The 22,352-nt window shown below is 36.4% G+C and overlaps 1 protein-coding gene across 1 annotated transcript; it reads right to left on the bottom strand.

Moving 5' to 3' along the window:
- Window positions 1-1,459: 1,459 nt before the first annotated feature.
- On the bottom strand, window positions 1,460-21,821 carry Dr1 (down-regulator of transcription 1). The gene is made up of 3 exons (XM_047523717.1): window positions 20,899-21,821; window positions 11,610-11,773; window positions 1,460-3,841 (listed from the first exon to the last, which is right to left on the bottom strand). Exons 1-3 carry the CDS (start codon window positions 21,116-21,118, stop codon window positions 3,695-3,697), a joined length of 531 nt encoding a protein of 176 aa, XP_047379673.1. The 5' UTR covers window positions 21,119-21,821; the 3' UTR covers window positions 1,460-3,694.
- Window positions 21,822-22,352: the final 531 nt, after the last annotated feature.

Consider the following 22,352-nt stretch of genomic DNA (forward strand, 5'->3'; position numbering starts at 1 on the left):
AAAGTTACAACCACAATTTTAAAACTTAACTGAAAAATTAAATCACGTATTTTTCTACAAATAAACACACAATTTATAATTCAACGTATTATTTAGAATTACCTAAAACTTGTATTACTTTTGAGGAGCAATAACCCAATGAGTGCATACTACTACTGTTAGTAATAAGAACAAATACTTCTGTTTTTATTTAGCAGCAGACCTGCTGTAGTAGTATAACTCATTTGATATAATTTAGGTATTTTGAGAAATTCACTAACATTATCAGGCCCCTAGACCATTAGGGTTATTCATTATTTAGCTACACATTAAAATGGTGCATTCTTACAAACAATGAGGAAAACTGTTTAACAGCACATACTACAATTAAAAAATATGCACATCCCGTGACCCAGAAATTCCACTCCTAGGTATGTACACACTCACATAAGTAAAAGAATGTATAAGAATGTTCTTCATAAGCACTATTCATAATAGCCCAGAACTGGAAATTCCTCAAATGCCCATCAAAGATAGAATGGATAGTAAATTTTGGATGTAATAAAAAATGGATAAATGGAACGCTATATACAGCAGAATGACAGAACTACAAATATATGCAACAATATGAGTCAATGTCACTTTGGTAGGTTGAATAATGGACTCCAAAGATGTTATACCCTAATCTCTAGAACCTGTGACTGTCATTTCAAATGGAAAAAGAGACCTTGCACGTGTGATCAAATTAAGAATTTTGAGATGGGAGGATTATCCTGGAATATCTGGAGGAACCATAAATTCCCTTCAAGACTGAAGTAAGGTTAAAAAAAAAGTCATAAATGTAAAAGAGGAGAAAGATCTGACTATATATGAGAAGATGATGTAGGGATAGCAGCAGGCATAGGCAGGAAGGGGCCATAAGCCCAGGATTGGCTGGCATTAGAATATGAAAAAAAGCAACAAAAAGGATTCTCCTCTCACAATCTGAAGGAACCAACCCTGTGAACACCTTGATTTTGACCTAGTGAAAGTCCTGATAAAGTCCCGATTTAGGATTTCTGATCTCTAGGACTGTAAGAATAAATTTGCGTTTCAAATCATTAAGTTTGGTAATCTGCTACAGAGATAATACTCATAAAAATAATGATAAATGAAATAAGTGTATTATCACATTTACATAAAATAAAGAACAGGCAAAACTGATCTATGTTTTTAAAAGTCAGGATAGTAGTTACTTCTAAGGAAGAAGAAGATAGTGTTGAGATAAGGGCAAGGGGTGCTTTTGGGTTATTCATAATGCTCTGTGTCTACTTGATCTGAGGGATGATGCTAAATGTATTTAATTTGTACAAACCCTTATTTGAGCACTCTTCAGTATGTATATAGGTAGATGCAATTTTTAAAACTGGTGCCTTTTCAATGCTTATCAATCGTATAATCTGCTGAAAAAGATATATATTCAAGGGGATGGAAAAAAATCTTTTACTAAATGACAACTTTATTTCTCAAAAACTCTTAAGATTTTGTTTTTGTCTCCAAAAGACTAAAAAGTTTTAATGACTGGCAACATATAACAGTGACTTTTAAAATGCTAAAAATAAAATACTGCTTAATTAGTTTTGTTATGCCTTGTTGTAAATTACAAAAACACAAGTAAAATCACATTTTCTGAAATAACAGTAAACAAACGAGAAATATAGCAAATGACCAAAATGTCTTTTGGGTCTAACATTCCTGAAACTAGTAAAAATAGTGATAGATATCTCCCTATAGATCATTAAATATAAAAACAATTTATAAAACACATCAGAATTTTATTGCTTGAAGAATACAGCATATGAAATCACAAGAATGTCAAAATGAAAAGTCACTAGGCTTCAAACATATAATACATTATCAGATGCAGTAAAATATTAATTAACCTGAACTCTGCATCAGAAAGAAAAAGGTATGGAAAAATATCTAAGTTGTTTACTTGAGAAATGGATACACTCCAAAAAAAAAAAAAAAAAAAAAAAAAAAAAAAGGTCTAAGGATGTTACAGTACAAATTGGAAAAGCCAACACTTATTAACTTCTTATTTCTCTAGACTAGACTACCTTTGGTACTCAAACTTTTTAAAAAAACAATTCCATCTCATTCAAACATACTTCAAGGATATGACATCCAGGAAGTAACTCCAAGTAACCTCAACTTGAAACATTCAGCAAAATTATTAACCTTTTCCTTACATGGGGGAAATGTTTTTGATAAGTATATATTTCCCTTTTTTTAAAAATGCAAAATATGATTAAGAAATCTAATACTTATAAATTTTACTTATTTAGCTCTCCAATTAAAATTGGAATCCTGGCAGCTAGAATCTATTTTTGGGCTAGGGGAATATAGAAATTTAAATGATTTGGCAACTGACATAGGAATTTAATTACTTCATATTATTTTAAATAGCTTTTCCTTTGTTTCCAAAATACAATGTGTCATTTTTCTTCAATATGCTGGTTTCCTATAATAATCACTACCGTATTATTTATTGGAACCAAATTAAAGTTTCTCCCCTTTAATGAGCAGATTGAAACTACTCTTTTTGTATAGGGCTGATCAGATATGACACTCTCTCAAACAAAATCAAACTTTTTTTTTTTAAGCTATCATTCAATTTTGATGGAGACAATGATGTCATTTCAAAAGGTAGTGATGGGATTCTCTAGGCCATCTAGTCAAGAAAATGTAAATGTAATGCTAAAAACAAACAGTAAGTAAACTACAACTACAAGTTAAATTTTTTAAAAAGCCCTCTTTCATAGCAAGCATGCCCATCAGCTTTCATTTCTTTTCCCTAGCAAAGGTCTGAAGATTCATGAACCTCAGTTAAACCAACGGAAGCAATTGTTTCACAAGTCCCACCTATATACTTGAACAATATAAACATGGATGGACTAAGCAAGTAATACTATAACAAGTATTTTAACTGGAGTGAAATAGTAAGAATTATGACAGTCTTCAAAATTGGGCAGTCTTTGAAATGTAATAGTGTAGCTCAAGATAAATTATGCTATAATAAAACTAGTTTTTACCTCTACACAAAACAAAAAATAAAAAACATAACTCGTCAAATTCATACAACGACTACTGAACACACGCCTTCCTAGTTTTTAAATGTCTTTTTATGAAGTTTCTCTAAATAAGTATATTTATCTGAGCATGTTTATTGCCTGTGTATATACTCATTTTAAAAGACAAAAAATTCAGATACTACATAACTGAACTCTTTTTTTCATCAAACTGATTCAATTTATTCTGCATCACACTGCATCCCACCTCAATTTAAAATTCCCAATTTTAATTTGGTTAAAAGGGCAGAGGAAATGCAAATGCAGATTAAGAGCTTCTGTATAAATTCCACTGTATTTTTATAAACTTGAAGTTTTCTGTAACACTGTTTATTGATCAAATAAAGGGCTCACTGCTATCTAAAATTTCATAAACGCCATTAAAAATTCAAAATTGATATTCTGAACCTTAAATTTTCAATAGTTCAAAGATATAATTTTTACATGTATAGCACACAATAGATGAAACTTAACAGCAGACATCCCTAGAATACCAATTGGCAAGTCCACCAAGATGTATACAAAATTACAGATAAGCTGTAATTACTGTTTTGTTGTGCAAGAAAAAACATTTATAGAGGAAACACAAACTCAGCTGGTGAATTTCAGATATCATCATCATCTTCTTCATCTTGAGAAGATCCTGCCTGATTAGATGCACTGGCTGAGGCAGCAGCAAGTTGGGCTTGTTGAGCAGCTTGCTGCATTTGAAGCCATTCCTGTTGGGCCAATTCTGCTTGTTGCTGTCTTGCCTAAAAATCAAACACATAAAAGTAAATAAATTTCTAACCCTCAATAGATACACGTTGGTTAAAGGTAAATTAATCCAATTAACAGATTCACTGTTAAACTTGGATATTTTCCAACTACTGTGTAATTGTGGTACATCTGGAAAACAAGAACTCTGTGAACTTTAGGTTCAATGAAGAAGTTGAAAAAGTTTGCAGAAAAAAATCACAATATTCTCTTTGGCTCCTTTCCCTTTATTTCTCACTTTTATTTTATTTACTTTTTCTATCCCCCCTCTGATTACAATTTAGATATAAACATTTTAATATAAAAATTATTTTTGTGGCTTAAAAGTTCTCTAGTATAATGTCTTTAAGTCTTAGGGAAAAAAAAAGTATTCTAGATGAATGCACTAGCTACCCTGATATTTCTTTCCAAGTTTCTATCACAATTCTCTACCCTTATGCTTAAAGAAAAAACAAAAACAAAAACAAAACAAAAAAACAACCTAGAACCTAAAACGTTTCCCAAACTTATACCATACTTTATCTTTGTTACCTTTACTCTTGCTGGTATTCATTCTATTTGAAACGTCCTGATTTTTACCTATGAAATTAGACCTTTCCTTCAAGTCACACTGAAATACTATTTTCTCCTTCCAGTATCAGTCAATGTATAATCAGGAGACAGAAGTCACACTATGGGAACAGAAAAAATTTAATATAAAGGTTTGTTAATTAAGTATAAGTTGGTAACAGGCAAATGACAAGGCAAGAAGAGAACACTAACATAACAAGGAGATGGCAAATATAAGGAGCAGCTAACAACCCTAAAACTAGGGGGTGGGGATGGGAAGAAGCTAGAAATTTTAAAACTCAGTTTAGAGGAACCACCACATGGAACTGAAACTCAGACCTCTGAAGAAGAGGCATAAATTAGTTCATACTAACATATCTGAAGTTGGAGGAGGACCTGAGGGTTGAAATCCACACCCATGAGGAGTAGGGTGCAGGTTCAGGCTGCTTCTCTATAAGTATCAGAGAAAATGCAAACTGGATTCAGTTCCTGCTGTAAGAAAAACTGATGCAGCTAGGGTGAAGAATGGTTCCTGGATTGATCAAAGAAAATGGTGGTCAAGAGAAAAGAAAAGCGACCTGCTCCTTTTACTTTCTCTAGCCTTAAAATATCCCTCAAGAGACCCTCCTAGTGGCAGCAGTTTAATGAGGAGTCAGCCTGGAAAGCAGATGTGGTTTGCAGAGTACAGAAATTCCCCCATCTGTGATTTCACTTTCCATGGTTTTAGTTACCTACAGTCAACCAATATATTAAATGGAAAACTGTAGAAATAAACAATTCATAAATTTGAAATTGTGTGTCACTATGCACATAGTGAAATCTCACACCGTCCAGCTTTACCAAACCTAGAATGTGAATCATCCCTTTGCATATCCATGCTGTATATGATACCCACCTATTAGTCACTTAATAGCTATCTTGGTTATCAGATCAACAGCTGTGGTTGTCAAAGTTTTTATATGTAGGGTTTGGTACTATCTGTGGTTTCAGTCATCACCTAAGGATCCTCTATAGATGAGGGAAAAGGACAGTGGGGTTGGACAAATGTGATATGTATAATACATAATAAAGCAGAGCACAGAAAGGTGAGTTTTTAGACTAAGATGACCGCTTAGTGGATGGTACACTTTTATGCCCCCAAAATCTGATATGATATCTTTAACATGAGATCTCTTTCTCATGAGTTAGTTAGCCTTATAATACAGTTATCTTCCTTATCAAAACAGTATTATAATTTTTAGTGTATCTATTTTACCTCATCTACAAGACACTAAGTTTCAAACAAGAACAATATATTCTTCATCTGTGTAATCTGTAGCACCATATATAATGTCTCATACACAGTGGGGACACACATGTCAACTGAATTTTGATTTAAAATTTGTTGAATTGACCTACGGAATGGGAAAAAATCTTTACTAAATGCACCTCAGATAGAACACTAATCTCCAGGATATATAAAGAACTCAAAAAACACCAAAAAAACCAAATAACTCAATCAATAAATGGGCTAAGGAACTTGAACAGAACTTCACAGAAGAAATACAACTGATCAATAAACATATGAAAAGATGTTCATCATCTTTTGCAATTGGAGAAATGCAATCAAAACTACTCTAAGATTTCATCTCACTCCAGTCAGAATGGCAATTATCAAGAATACAAGCAACAATAATTGTTGGCGAGGATGTGGGGAAAAAGTTACACTCATACATTGCTGGAGGGAATGCAAACTGGTGCAACCATTATGGAAAGCAGTATGGTGATTCCTTAGAAAACTTTGAATGGAACCACCATTTGACCCAGCTATCCCATTCCTTGGTTTATACCCAAAGAACTTAAAATCAGCATACTACAGTGATGCATCAATGCATACAGGAGTTCACGTCACAATAGCTAAACTATGGAACCAAACTAGATGCCCTTCAACAGATGAATGGATAAAGAAAATGTGGTACATATACACAATGGAATATTACTCAGCCTTAAAGAAGAATGAAATTATGGCATTTATAGATAAATGAACGGAACTAGAGAATATCATGCTGAGTGAAATAAGTCAATCCCAAAAAACCAAAGGCTAAATGTTTTCTCTGATAGCAGATGCTGATTCATAGTGGGGGGTTAGGTAGGGAAAAATGAAGGAACTTCGGATTATGCAGAGCGGAGTGAGGGGAGGGGCAGTGGGAATGGGAAGGACAGAAGAATGAGACAGACATTATTACCCTATAAACATATATGGAAAAAAATTTTTTTTTTTTAAATTTGTTGATGGGGCTGGGGTTGTAGCTCAGTGGTAGAGCACTTGCCTAGCATGTGTGAGGCACTAGGTTCAATCCTCAGCACTACATAAAAATAAGTAAAATGAAGGTCCATCAACAACTAAACAAAAATATTAAAAAAAACATTTTGTTGACTCAAGGGCAAGAATCAGGTGGTTTGGGTGAGGGTAGTAGTAATGAAGTAGAAGAAGAAAAGAAATATTATTACCTTGGAGAATGCTATCTAAACAAGCACAGTATCAAAGGTTAATAAATGAAGAGGTCTATATAAAATGTTATTTGCTATTAAAAACAAACAGACAAATAAAACTTGCCAGGTGCATGGTGGTGCACACTGGTGATTTCAGCTACCTGCAGGCCAAGGCAGCAAAATCTCAAGTTCAAGGCTATCCTGAGTCAACTTAATAAGACCCTATCTCAAAAATTTAAATAATAGGGCTAGTGATGAGGCTTAGTGGTAGAGTGCCCCTGTGTTCCACCTCTAGTACCCCAAAAACAAAACAAAAACCAAAAAAAGTGAACTGAAGGGGAAAAAAAAAGTCACTCAATTTGGTGATATCTCTGTGGTAGGGCAGAAATCAAAATGCATGAAAAAGAAAAAGTGGAATACACCATAGATCACTATAGCAATAGATGAAAGAGGGACTTGTATGTGGTTAAAAGCAGAAGAAGAAGTGATTAGGGAAAAAGACTAACGGTATTAGTAATTAAGACAATTTTTACAGTAAGCTTCCTTTTGCTTCAAAAATTAGAAACCAGTTATTCTAATAACTATTTCCACCTATTTTTATAAAGAAATAGGCAAACAGTTCTAATACATAGGCATATTTATCGTTAGCCTGGCAGTGGCCCATGCTGCCTTACTGCCAGCAACTGGGGAGGCTAAGGCAGGAGAATCCCAGGTTCAAGGCAAGCCTTGGCAACCTAGGGAGGCTCAAAATAAAAAATAAAAAAGGAGTTGGGATGAACTCAATGGTAAAGCATCCCCAGGTTCAATCCCCCAAACAAAAAACACCACCCTCCCAACCCTGCCAATAGAAATAATTATTTTTATGGCAGGAATACCCAAAGAGTTCAAAAGACTGAGTTCTTTACTAAAAACATTTAAATGTTCACAAGAAAACTGTGTGTGGGGGATTGATTTAATCAATTTGAGAATACCTACACTGCATAATTTTGTGACAATAAAAATTCAAAGAATTTGTCTCTACAAAAGCTTTATTGCAAAGGTGCTTCATTTTATAGTTTATTCAATGATCTGCAAAAGTATGTGCTATTTGCATTTCAAATTTCACTGACCTTTAGGTACCATGGCTTCTTATGAGCTCTTATACTTTTCTCTGTGAACATAAAAGTGTTCTCATGCCATTAAAAATTGTGGTTGACTAATATAATTTTTTGTATGCATTTTGACAATATCTAATTTTCAATGGTATTTACTATATTTTTTTTCTCTTTTGCCTCCTACCCAGCCCTTCCCAAGTATTTATCTTATTTTTTTCCCCTCATATTTTTTTACTGGTGCATATAGTTATACATAATGGTGGGATTTGTTGTTACATATTTGTACATACACACAATATAATTTTGCCAATATCATTCCTCGGTAGTTCCCTTGCCTCCCCTCCTCCCCCAAATATATATCTTCTAAAATGGGGGTGTGAAAAAAAAGATACATTTTTCTAATTCACTGGCTTCTTCTGGAAATTTTCATGATGTTAACATTCTTATTTACACGTGATAAAATTATTTATACTTAACTTTAACTTTGATATATTAAAGTTCTCCCCTTCCAAATATTTGCAGCAGCTTAAAATGAGGTTGTCACTGTACGAGTATTTGAAATAAAGTCTAGAAGTGAAAGTGATTTTAAAAAAATACAGTTATTTAGTTCCTTTCCTATTGACTTAAGTACTTTGTGCTCCAGGGAAGTAGCAGTAGGTAACTGCTACAATTTTACCTCTCTGCTGATCTTCCTCATAAGAGTAAATACTAGGAATCTCCACCCCAGGGCCAGGTAAGAAAGAAGGGAGGTAAGAAAGAGGAATTAAAAAGCAGATTAACTGCCCCGGGCGGTTGTGCAAGCCTATAATCCCAGTAGCTCTGGAGGCTGAGGCAGAAGGATCTTGAGTTCAAAATCAGCTCAGCAAAAGTGAGATGCTAGGCAACTCAGTGAAATCCTGTCTCTAAATAAAATAAAAAAGCAGGGCTCTGGATATGGCTCAGTGGCCCTATGTCCCTGAGTTCAATCCCTGGTATCCACACCTGCGCTGTACCCGCCCCCAAAAGCAGATTATCAGGCTAGAGAAGTGAAGACGGATGTGGCAGGCAATTAATTCTTTCATTTACCTTTCTGCCCTGGCAAGGATAAAACAAACTCTATTTAAATTTCTATAATAAATTTAAGTCGAAAATGGTGGCGAGGGCTGGGGAGATAGCTCAGCTGGTAGAGTGCTTGCCTTGCAAGCACAAGGCCCTGAGTTCGATCTCCAGTACCGGAAAAAAAAAAAATGAAAATGGTGGCGAGCCATACTTGGTGGTGCACACCTACAAACTTAGCAACAAGGGAAGCTGAGGCAGAGGAATGCAAGTTCCAGGCTAGCTTCAGCAAATTAGTGAGACCCTGTCTCAAAATAGAAATTAAAAAGGACTGGGAATGTAGTCAGCTCACTGCTAAGGTACCCCTCTGGGTACCAATCACTAATTTAAAAACAATAAACAAAAGAAAAAAAGGAAAGAAAATTAAAGAAGGAATAAAGAAAATGGGCCAGGTGCGATGGTGCACACCTGTAATCCCAGTGATTCAGGAGATTAAGGCAGAGGGATTCCAAATTCAAAGCCAGCCTCAGCAACTTAGTGTGGCCCTAAGCAACTTAGGGAGATCCTATCTCAAAATAAAATATAAAAAAGTGTTGGGGATGATTCAATAGTTAAATGCTTTGGGTTTAATCCCTGATACAAAAAAGAAAAAGAAAATGGACATTAGCATGGAATTGTAGAAAGAGCATAGCTTTTGCCATAAAATAACATGAGTTTATTTTATTTTATTATATTTTTTGGTACTGAGAATTGAACTCAGGGGCACTTAACCACTGAGCTACACCCCCAGCCCTTTTCTGTGTTTTATTCAGAGAAAGGTCTTGATGAGTTGCTTAGGGCCTCGCTAAATTGCTGAGGCTGGCTTTGAACTTGTGATCCTCCTGCCTCAGCCTCCAGAGCCATGAGGATTACAGGTGTGCACCACCACACCCAGCTATGACATGAGTTTAACTACACACTTCAACACTTCCTGTCTGCACTTAGCTGTGTTATTTAAGTCAATCTTTCTCAGTGGGCTGAGCTCTATAATGACTAACCCATGCCTCTTGTTGACTCTTAAAAAGACTAGCACCTAAGCATAATGCCTGAGCAATAGTAAGGACTTAAGTAAATATCTGTAGAACAAATGACTTAATTAGTTCATGCAAGTTTCTTCACCTCTGTTCCTAAGATGAAAATGAACATAATAAAATTTACATTATTTTATAAAAATCGTGCAAGGTATGTAAAGTACCTAGCAAAGCATCTTCTTTCTTTCATCATATATTTAATTCAGTGCCCCCTGGTGATCTGCAAGAGTTGAGAATCAATAAATAATGGCTGTTAATGTTTTTAAAAAACTTCACTCCTTGGCTGGGCACTGTGGCCCATACCTGTAATCCCAGTGGTACAGGAGAATCACAAGTTCAAAGTCAGTCTCGGTAATTTAGCCAGGCCCTAAGCAACTTAGTGAGACCTATCTAAAAATAAAAAATAAAAAGGGCTGGGGATATGGCTCAGTGGTTGAGCACCCCTGGTTTTAATCCCTGGTACCTCTCCCCACCCAAAAAAAGATCATTATTCTTTCTTTGGTACCTCATATTCATATGTATTATAATATAAATTATGACTGCCTCAAAGGTTTTTCCTCTTTTGTACTTAACTCATCAGTTCTTCGATTAGAGATAATGCCTGTAAATTACTTGACAATGTGATCAACACATAGGCAGAACTCATAAATGTTGATAAGCTATTACATTCTTAATTTGTTTAAATGGTACCTCATGTCTAATGACCAATAATATAAGTAAGACTCAAATGCTTTTTGATGTAAACCAAACTATTTTAACTGCAGGAAAATCAATTATGATGCTATTTGGAAGTGTTTACCTAAAATTATACTTCTCAGTTCTAATGGCTATTACAGTACTGGTAAAAAATCTCACTTCTATTCAACTCCAAACTGCCTTCCAATTTCAAATGACAGGCTAGAATTTACTAAACAAAAAAAAGTAACAACAGCAACAAAAAACTAGCCTTGCCACCTCCTTCCCTCCTTTTGAAAAATAGAGGGGTATTAGTGCTAATACTTCACAGAATAGGAATTAGAACTATAAAAAGCAAGAAAGAAAACTTTTCTCCCTTTCTCTGCTCTATTTACTACTACTTTAAAAAATGTTAAGATTAGAATGTTTTAAAGGTATATTAAAGAGCCAATTTAACTACAAAGTAGAAATCAATCGGGTTTTCCTTCTTTGTGTCTCATCATAAAATCTTGTACAGTATTTTCTCATTAACCCATCAATTTAAATCTTAAGAATATTTAGGAATACTCTTCAGGTTTTTAAATGATCATTCTGTCTGAAAATACATCAAAGTAAAATCTCAATAGTTATTTGGAGTGGCTCTCTCCACTTTTTTTTGTTTTAGGTTGCTACAAACATTGACTTTTACATAAACCTGAGTCAAACTGGCCAAGTCTAAATATCAGATTCTATAATCAAGTGATTAGCCAGAGAAAGAGAATTCTCTAGGCACATATGTTGATTTAAGAAGTGATTTCAGAAACCAGTATGATTTCTGTCAACAAACAGGATAGGATTCAGATGAAAATAATTTAAAATGTATCACTTACTTTTGCAAATAATTCCTGTTGCTGTCTTAATAACTCTTCTTCCGGAATGCCAAGGTTTTCCAAACGAGAACTGGCCTTTCTTCTTTTTAATGCTACTGTCTTGCATTCTTGTAGGACTTCTTTTACTTCACTGATGTAAGAGCCAAATCCCAAACTTTCTAGTGCTAGAGAAATGAAAATATGAATGTGATTAAAATACAGCATTTTCCCCACCTATAGAACATAAAGTTTGTGTGTGTGTGTGTGTGTGTGTGTGTGTGTGTGTGTGTGTTTCTGCCATAAAATTTCCTTTTGGTTCATAGTATTTAAAATTACATTTATAGATTTCTATATGTTGATTCATACCTTAAAGGTGTATTTTGGGCAATAACAAAATTTAGGTGGTTAAAAAAACAGAATAAATCAATTTATTTCATCAGTTTTCGTAGTCTTTCAACAGTTATGAACCAGAATGTCCTCGGTAAAGATATTCAATTCTAACTTCAGGAATTTGCTCTTCAGGGGAAATAACAAATGCACCCTTAAAAATCTACTTTCCTATATAAACTGGTTTTAAAGACATGATGTGCAACTTTATTTCAAATGTTAAACTGTTTTCCTCAAGCTTCTGTGGAAAAAAATAATCTGATCCCAAAATGCAAATTACTGTTATGTGAATTATAATTAATGAACCCCTTCCCTTTCTCCCACCTCCAACCCCCATAAAACCTCAGAAAGGCATTATTCTGAGTTCTCTAGATCACATTCACTATACATAATTTTTGGTTTCAAAGAGCTTAGGACACAGTAGAAAAATAAGTGAAGACTAGGCAGCCTGCATATTTTCACTTGAATCAACAAACTTTCTTTTTAAATGTCTATATAAAAACCAAAGCTTTTATCTTTTCTCTTTTGAATAACACAGACAAGTATTTCAATAATTGGCCTGGCCGACACTAGCAAAGGAACCAAGTGAATGGTTTCTAGTTTCCTACCATATTCAAGAAAACATGATTTCCTTAACCCTAAATTAAGGTCTTCCAGGATCTAGCTCCCCATATCATGCCATTAAATCTCTGCATACTTCTGCTGAATTCCAACAGGAACCACGGTTTCCAGCATTCATGATGACAACAATGCTTTCAAGGCACAGATCAAACCCCATCTTCAAATCAAGCTTGCCTAATCCTCTCAGACAGATGTAATCTACCCCTTTTGAAATCAAACAGATGTAGAACTGAAACCTAGTTGACAGTATTTGTATAGCCTTGGAAACATTGTTTAATATTTCTAAGTTTCAGTTTCTCCACCTATACAATAAGAAAAGCATCTTCCTACAACCAGAGGCTGCACAGTGTAAGCATGTAGGCCTGAAGTCAAATTGCCAGGAACTGACTTCAAAACTCTACTTCATATTGGTATATAACTAGATAAATCCCTTCACCTCTGTGTCCCTATTTTCTCACCTCTAAAAAAGAACAGTATCTACATATCATTGGATCAGGAGGCTGTGAAGAATAAATGAATATAAATACAAGCTTAGAACAGAGGCTGGCCCCACAGAGAGAACAAGAAAACATATTTACTATTAAAGTATTATTAGTGTTAGGTTTGTAGGAATCAACAAGTAATTGATACAGGCATTTTACACAATGTCTAGTACATAATAATCACTCAACCAACTTGGAATGTTTTGCCTCTTCTTTTTTCTCTTAAATCTACAGAGAGCTGGTGCAGTGGTACACACCTGTAATCCCAGAAGCTTGGGAGGCTGAGGCAGGAGAATCACAAGTTCAAAGCCAGACTCAGCAACTCAGTGACGCCCTAAGTAATTTAGCAAGAGCCTGTCTCAAAATAAAAAATATAAAGCTCTGGGAATGACACTCAGTGTTTAAGCACTCTGGGCACCAAAAAAAAAAAAAAAAAAAAAAAACCTAAAAGGTAGCTTAATAAGCATACAGGACCTAAACAGCTATTCATCATCATATCAAATTCAAGTCAAGTATATTTATATTTTCAAATATTAAATTTATAAAACAAATCAATACAATAGAGAGACAATCCTTCAAGATGGCATGAATTTCCACACATTAAGAAAATCCAGCCAGACACAGTAAAGCATACCTGTAATCCCAGCAACTCAGGAGGCTCAGACAGGAGGATTGCAACTTTGAGGCCAGCCTCAGCAACTTAGGCCCTCAGCAACTTAGTAAGAACCTGTCTCAAAATTTTTAAACAATGAAATAAGAAGGGCTGAGGATGTAGCTCAGTGGACACAAATCACCTTCAAAAACATTTAAGGAGCTGAAGGATATAGTTTAGTAGTACAGTGCCTACTTAGCATCTGCAAAGTCCTGGGTCGGATCCCTAAAACCACAACCACACGAACAAAAACAAAAACAAACTAAACATTTTGAGAATTCTACTTTCAAAAAACATCCAAATAAGCCTAAGGTTAATAGTTAATATTATTCAGAGAGCTACTGTATAAATACTACAGTAAGGTTCGACATGAGATGCCATCAAATTTAATTGTAAAAGTCACATTGACCTTAATCTAACCTAAGAAGTTACTTGTACTATAAACATCATAGATTTGTATGTTTATTATGCCACTTTTTCTGGCAGATGGTAGTAAAGGGTTTTCTGAATTTGAACAAAGGAAACTTATGTATTATTGATGGTCTCACTAACGATCTTAACAGTGGGAAAGTACAAAATAAGAGAGAGAGAAATTTAAAACAAAAACAAAAACAAAAAAACTTGGGGGTAAAACAAATATGCATCACTTGCTTCCCTGAAGTCTGACTGCTACCCTCTGCCATGTATCTTAAAACTATACCCAGGAGCTGGGTGCAGTGGCACACACCTGTAATTCCTCAGCTGAGGCCAAGGCAGGAGGAGTTCAAGTTCAAAGGCAGTCTCAGCAACAGCAAGGCACTAAGTAACTCAGTGAGACGCTGTCTCTAAATAAAATACAAAATAGGTCTGGGGATGTGGCTCAGGGGTCAAGTGCCCCTTAGTTCAATCCCTAGTACCCCCAAAAAATAAAAATAAAAAATAAATTTAAAAAACTATACCTCAAGTTCATGGAATATAGGAGGGGAAAAAAATAGCACATTTTTCAACGTGAAAGACAGATATTAACAAGACAGCTACTGAAAAAACTAAAAAAGGTGAAGACTTTCCCAGGCAACAATCATCTTAATACGGGTTTATTTTACAAAAGTAAAAATACTTATGAAAAGATTTATTATAACATGAATTTGTGTGAATGACTATACTTCAAATAGATAAAGCATGTTTTTCATTCAAAAGAGTATGTGATATATAGTACCTTATAAAGTATATAAATCAGTATTCTCTTTTTTGTGTTTGTGGGGACAGAAGAGTATGATGCATTTCACTTAAAATACATTAAAAGAACATTAGGTCAAGGGCTGGGGTTGTGGCTCAGTGGTAGAGAGATTGCCTAGTATGTGTAAGGCACTGGGTTCAATCCTCAGCACCACATAAAAATAAATAAAATAAAGGTATTGTGTCCATCTACAACTAAGAAAATATTTTAAAAACAGGTCAAAATGACTTCTTGACTCATTACTCTGGCAATGAGACCCTTAAGAACCATATCCTTGGAAGGACTGAACTGGGGTTACACTAGATAGGCACTGGAGACTTAGGTACTATAGTTTTAAAAAACAGAGGAGTAAGTTGCATTTAAAACATTGATTCTTTAATCTGTCAGAGAAAAACCTTTCTTTACATGCAGATTTCATATCATCATCCTTTTCACTGCTTCTTGGCCCTCCTGATAAGTGTCACTTAGTTTCTTCCTGTCTCCTTTTCTGTCCTTTCTGCACCTTCTCTATTCCCTTCCCACTTTCATCTACCTCCCAGTAAGCCAGTCCTGCATGCCAACTGTGTGACAAGATTTCACTTCCATTTCATCTTTAGAGGGTTTTAGCAGGTACCTGGAACTAGTCCCTTCTCCTCTCCTACCCCTCCTCCAGAATGCTATGGCATAGGCAAAAGGCTCTGGACTGTGACTGCAGTGGCTCCTAGAGATATTGTGAGGAAAACAGGGTACTCTTCATCAGAACTCAGGTGGTCATATATTGCACACGCAGTTTGCACTCACAGCTGCATCCTCAGTTCCCTACCCTGCTCAGATGGAGCAGGCAGGTTGGTCTGATGACTCTATCCCTGGTGCTTCCTTGAGGGAAAGGCAGGACCCAAGGACTGCTCTGAGCAGGTTGTTGGGGTGCCCAAACTGGTGCTGCCCTTGGCACTATCACTACTGTACATTTTTGGTTGTTTTTAAGAAATGCAATAAAGAAGGTGTTATTCTGGGCTCAGGTAGTTGACAATTCTTCACCAGAAGGGGAAACGTGTCCCTGCCACCACTCTGTCCTCTTTAGTCATCCCTCCTCCAAACCATGTTCAACATGTGAAAACCACCACATGTTAGTTTACTCCCCTTTTTGTGCTTAATTTATTAAAATAGTTCCTGTATGATTTATTTTCATAAACTATAAAAAATGACTAAATGATTAAAATAGACTTGTAGGCCAATCTTAATATGGCCATGTGGAGGGGTTTGAGTGTGGAATAGGGAGCGGGAAAGCTGTTCTGATATAAACAAAACAAATGCACTTTGAGTGTGTTTTGGTATTTTTCTGAGGATAATTGAGGAGGTAGGTATTGGGATGTCCCTGTAGATGAGTTCCAGAATGTATTATGTATTAATAGGATGTCTGGCTCTTGTAAAGGTACATTAGTAGATGCTACAGGTCCTGGTTAGAAACCCCATGTACAATTCCCAGTTTTTTTGTGTCAGAGTGGGAGACATTTTGACTCTTGTGTTTATATCTCCTTTTTATGATTGCTATACCAACCCATGTCTTTCTGGGGAGGGGTGAAAAGAGAGTTGAAATAAAAATGTTTAGAAATTAAAAAAAAAAAAAAAAAAAAATCCTCCTTGATATCCCAATTCCTGGGAATCTAGGCCAACAAATGAGAGAGAAGGGCAAAGAAGGAATTCACCATCCCTATCCTACCTGTATCTAAATGCCAAGGGCTTAACAGTATTCAATAAATAATTGCTGAGTGGCAGAAACAAAACAAAACAAAAGATTTGGGCAGTGGTGCACTTCTGTAATCACAACTTGAGAAGCTAAGGCAGGAGGACTGCAAGTTCAAAGCCAGCCTCGGCTACTTAGTAAAGCCCTAAGTAACTCAACAAGAGCCTATCTCTAAATAAAAAATATTTTTTAAAAAGGGTGGGGGATGTGAGTCAATGGTTAAGAATCCCTGGATTTAATCCCTGACACCAGAAAAGATTTGGGCTCAATGGTAGTTTGCTTGCTTAGCACACACAAGGCTCTGGGTTCCATGTCCAGCATACTTGCCACAAATTATCAAATTTAAGGAAAAAATAAAATTCTACCTTGAAAAGTTCCTGATATAATAAATTATACAGTGCAAATTACATGTGTCCCTTTGGAGGGAAAATCTATATGAATGACTATGTAGAGAATACAATATATCATTCTCATTCTTCATTAATACAACTTCTCTGCAATAACACAGGTCCTCTAATTTCAAAACTGCTTCGCATCCACTTTCCAAAAAAGATTATGATTTAGGCTCTAGAGCAAAGCTCCTCAAAGTGTGGTGCAGGGACCGGCATCAGATGTGCTTATAATGGTTGATGCTTGTGCTGGATGCAATCAAAATAAGCATTAAAGAAACAAAGTAATTTTATGTTTATAAAAAAGCAAGTTTTAATTTTATGTATGTTTTTCATTTTATTTTCCAGGGATCTATTTTTATTGTATTTTACAAAAGTACCAATTTACGAGGGACTAGAATTTTAAAAAGGTCCTTCAACATAGCTTGAAGCAATTCAATGGCTGAAGAAGCACATTCTCAGAGTCTTTATAAAACTTTCATTACTTTCAGATACTATTCTTATAAATGCAAAAAAAAAAATGTTGCAAGAGCTTTAAAATGTAGAATAAAATAATGTTATTTAAGACATTCTATTTAATTTTGGTTTTGAAAAAGGCATCATATAAAGTTAAAAAAATTCAGCTTTACGTTTTATTTTTTCTTTATATTTGTTCAGCTTTATATTTTAATCAGAATCACTACTAATTTTTAGAATTAGTATTTATTGAAGTATATTTCCTATAAGGTTCTCAACCCCAACTGATTCTTAACACTTGAAAATTATGCCAACATGATGGAGCATGTCTATAATCCCATGAACTAGGGAGACTGAGGCAGGAGGACTGCAATCTCCAGGCCAGCCTAGGCAACTTGGCGAGACCTTATCTCAAAAAATAAAAAAGACTGAGGATATAGCTCAGTGTTAAGAGCGCCCCTGGGTTCAAGTCCCAGAACCACCACCAAAAAAAAAAAAAAAAACCTTGAAAGCTATAACTCACAAGTATTATTTATACATAAAAGGGAAACCATGGTTAACAGATTTGCTTAAAGCCAAAGAATTTCCAGTGTAGAACCTTACAGCCCTTGATTCTCACTGTCAATTCATTCCATAACAGAACATGTTAGAACTCATTTAAGAATACGTGTTCAGCAGGACCTGGTGGCACCCATGTACCCATCTGTAATCCTAGCAACTCAGGAGGTCAAGGCAAAAAGGATTGTAGGGTTGAGGCCAGCCTCGGCAATTCAGCAAGACCCTAAGCAGTTCAGTGAGACCCAGCCTCAAAAAATAAAAAGGGCTAGGGATGTAGTTCAGTAGTAAAGAGGCTGTAAGTTCAATCTCCAGCACCAACGTAGAAAAAAAAAGTGTGCACAAAAACACAGTAAAAAAAAAAAAACTTTTAATACCTTATAACTTCCTTTAGGTATCTAAGATCTTCAATATCAAGTCTACTTTCTTAAATTCAAAATAATCAAACCAGAAAAAAATAAAGGTTTTAATTAAGTTACTGTATTTCACAGATTTAATGGTTGATAAAATTCTCTTAATTTGCATTTAACAGAAATGCCTCAGAGTGCTTAATGTGCCCAGATAAGGCAAAGCCAGGTTACAACTGAACAAGTAAAATGGTCTGAAGCAGTCTAGTTAATTTAATTTACTAAAGGCACAAACTTTAACATGTGAGAACCATATCACTTTCAAGTGCATATTGTTAATTGTTATTATAACATTATTATTAGCAAGACCTGTCTTAAAAGAAAACATAAAAATAAAAAGGACTAGTTAAGTAGCTCAGTGGTAAAGTCCCCCTGGGTTTAATACCCAGTTAAAAAAAAAAAAAAAATAGCAAAGTTACAAGAAAAAAACTGGTAAATTTTAAAGACTGTAACAGGTCAACACATGATTTTTTTTTTTAAATTAAGAAACTGTCCTCATTACACACAGGAAAATTCTTTTTCACTGTAACTTTCTGACTCACACCGAATTTAGCATATTCCAAAGTTGAACTATTTAGCATACGGCTTGCTACAGCTGCACTTTTATTCCATCATGTCAATCAGAAATCTAAATATAACCTAGAAAAGAATAAACTCTTCCCAAGAAGACAGACTGTAAATGTGTTATTAGATTTTTGAACAGATCCCCACTTTTGTGTTGTAAACAAATGTTTAGGCAGATCCTGTTGAAATCTTCTGCAATTTTCATTAAAAAAGGGAATGTTGATACAAGGTTCTTTTTTGTTTTTTGAGTTGTAAAAGGAATTTATAGCTATTTGTGTTGGATAATCTTGTGAAAGATTTATGACCGCAATCACACTTATAATGTAAAAATTAAAACACAATAAGAAAAACTGACAACTTGGCTTTCACTTGCTATTCAGCACACCAAACAAGTAGAGGGAAAAAAATTACTAGTTTTAAGACTCAAATATCCTTCTTCCTAGGGGCTTTTCTCCTATGTACAAAACAAACGGCAGAGTTTGTGTGTATTCCCCTGCCTCTTGCTGGGTATCGAACCCAGGTACTAAGATTGGCACATGCTAGGAAAGGGCTCTATCACTGAGCTACATGCCCAGTCCAGCAGGGTATATTTTAAATCTACCTTCAGAACCCTATAAAGGATCAAAAGTGAATCATTTAATTCTCTTGTCAATATTGACAGGAAAATAGTGGATACAGTCAATATGAGCAGATGTGTTTCTCCACTTGACAGTAACAGGAAAGTTAAATCATAAAAAAAAAAAAAAAAAACTACCTGCCTATTAATATGATTAAAATTGAACATGATTTTCTTCTGACTTAAAAAGCAATCAAGAAATTGTCAGAATTTTAATTATATTGTTACCAAAAAAGTTACCACCTCGAATTGAATGCAACTTATTCATAAGGGTATGAAAAATCACTGAAAGTGTCTCCCAAAACATTGTAACTGGTCTCTTCCTTTCCAGAAATCAGCAAAATACAGTCTCCCAAATCCCTATTTTTGGACTAAATCCTTTCCAAGATATAGGAGAAGAAATGCCAAAACCTTCAGAAGTACTTTTCAATAAAAATTTGAGAGAGAGAGAGAAAAATGAATCTATCTCCAAATAGGAATGGCAACAAAGACAGGGAAATGTTCCATTAAAAAAGAAAAAAAAATTCTTTAAATAATCTTTCAATCCAAATCTTTAAAACCTACCTCTAAAGAATAAAGTCAGCAACATAAAACCAAAAAGAAAAAGGAAAAAAAAAATGAAGTAAAAGGAGAACCTAGCCTTTTTCTTACAGAATAGGAGTGCTTTGGTAACTTGTGGATGAACATGCCACCATCAAAGCATATTAAAGCAGAAAATATACTCCCTTTATTCAACATCAATAAATTTTACAGCATCGAACATACTTATATTAATATTAAGAGTTGTCAACATTTATGCGTTCAAAAAAATGAATCTTTTCCTCTACATCATGAACATCAGGTGGGGAAAAAATGCTCCAACTCCACTCTTGCTTGAAGTTCTTCTGTCTAAAGGGAGAACTTCTGGGTTCCTTTCTCAGTTTTCATTATCCAAGTTCAACTGTAGGCAGGAGTTGCTTTGAGTCCTGGATGTAAGTTGTACTAATACCTCCTGTTTGGGGGAATAATTGTTGACCTTAAAATGTGCACTCCTTCCTTCCTTGTATTTACTGGATGAAAAGTACCCCCAAAATGTTACATAGGTATTTTCTTAAAGCATCAGCTGCCTCCCTGCTTGTGTGTTTTTTTCTTTAACACCTACTTACTCGGAAAAGGAATGAAGGCTTTTGGCACAAATACATCAGGCAAATAGCAGACTGTCCCCCTGGAAGCTCACTTTTAAAATTCCACACAAAGACTTACCTTGTATGACGTGCTCTGGTGAGATGGTCTTCTTTTCCGATTTGTTGCAAATTTCATTGGCTTCAGAAGATATAAGGTGAATGAATTCGGTGCAGCAGTTCACCACCAGCTCCCGGGCATCGTTGGCCACCCGGACATTGGGGAGAGTCTCTTTGATCATCTTATTGATAGCAGCTCTTGGGATAGTGAGATCATCATCGTTGCCAGAAGAAGAAGCCATCGTACCTTCCTTTCTATCCCCGACTTTTAAAAACTCCCAGGCTTTAGTCCAGAACTCCACGGAGACTTCTCAAAAGGCCGCCCTCTGAGTGATCCGAGGGGCGCTCTTAGAAGAGGGTGCAGAAAATGGAAAAAGGGGGAGGAGCGGACTCCAGAGGGCGAGGAACACCCGACTGAGAGATTTAGGGCGAGTTAGAGTAAAGTCGGGGGACTGAGGATTCTAGGGACAGCACCGTCCGACTTAGGGAGGGGAAGCGAAGGATGGTCCGGAAATTTTGAGTGGCTGGGGAACCACCTCAGAAGTGTGGGTGCTATTGCCCACGCTTTCCCCAACAGTGCTGGCGCAGAGGCAGGATCCAGAGGAACTGGCTTCGCCGCGGTACCGGGCAGACACCCACCGGGCTCGGGTCTACAGAGCCCGAGTCCCCGCTGCTGTTGCTGCTGCTGCCGCTGCCGCCGCCGCCGCCAGCAGCCGTTGCCGCCGCCTCGGCCAAACCATCCTGCAGACACCCGCGCCGCCGCCTCACAACATGTCGGCCGCGGCCGCAGCTAGAACGGCGGCGGCCACCCAGGAATGAGTACAGTCAAAACCGAGCACAAGGGAAGCTTCAGTGGTGGCCGCTATGGCCGTTTAGCTCGAACGCAGATCGTGGAAGCCAAGACTACAGCAACGGTGGTCCCTCCAGAGGCCGGGGAAGGTTTGCTGGAAGCCGCTCCCGACACCCTTTGCGCCACCGGAAGTCTCACCCCCTGGTTCCACCCTCTTGCCCAGACTGACTTCCGGGTTCGGTTGTCTCCCTTCCCCCATTCACGCCGTTGGGAACCGCCCGTCTTCACCTCCAGCATCTTCCGCCTTCCCCTGTGCCGGCAGGCGCCCTCGGATTCCGTCCCTTGAACAGGGGCTGTAGCCTGGCGAGCGCGCGCCTCGAGGTACCGGCGAGGCCTAAGCATGCTCCGGGGCTGGGCGCCAGATCCCGAAGGCCAGGATGCGTAGGCAGGCGTGGGTGGATCATCTCTTCACTTCCGAACCTACGGAACCCCGTTTGAAGACAAGAACTCTGGAGTCTTTACTAAAAGATTTCCCTTTGATTTACTTTAGGAGCCCGAAGTGGGATTGAAAGAGAGAGGAATTGGGGTCTGACTCAGGAGTGGGATATGTGGAAAGTAGATTCCCAGTGCCTGTGTCTTCATTGTCTGAAAAACAAACAAACAAAACGCCTTTGAAGATAGTTAGT

The sequence above is a fragment of the Sciurus carolinensis genome, chromosome 1 (genome assembly GCF_902686445.1).
Source record: "Sciurus carolinensis chromosome 1, mSciCar1.2, whole genome shotgun sequence".
NCBI classification, from domain to species: domain Eukaryota; kingdom Metazoa; phylum Chordata; class Mammalia; order Rodentia; family Sciuridae; genus Sciurus; species Sciurus carolinensis.

Bases quoted from the DNA above. Each gene is read 5' to 3' on its own strand.
- Dr1 (XM_047523717.1), bottom strand. From the start codon at position 21,118: ATGGCTTCTTCTTCTGGCAACGATGATGATCTCACTATCCCAAGAGCT. The intron at 11,774-20,898 runs GTAAGTCTTTGT...TCATTTCTCTAG, and splicing joins ACCAGAGCACGTCATACAAG to CACTAGAAAGTTTGGGATTT. The intron at 3,842-11,609 runs GTAAGTGATACA...TTTGATTTTTAG, and splicing joins AACAGGAATTATTTGCAAAA to GCAAGACAGCAACAAGCAGA.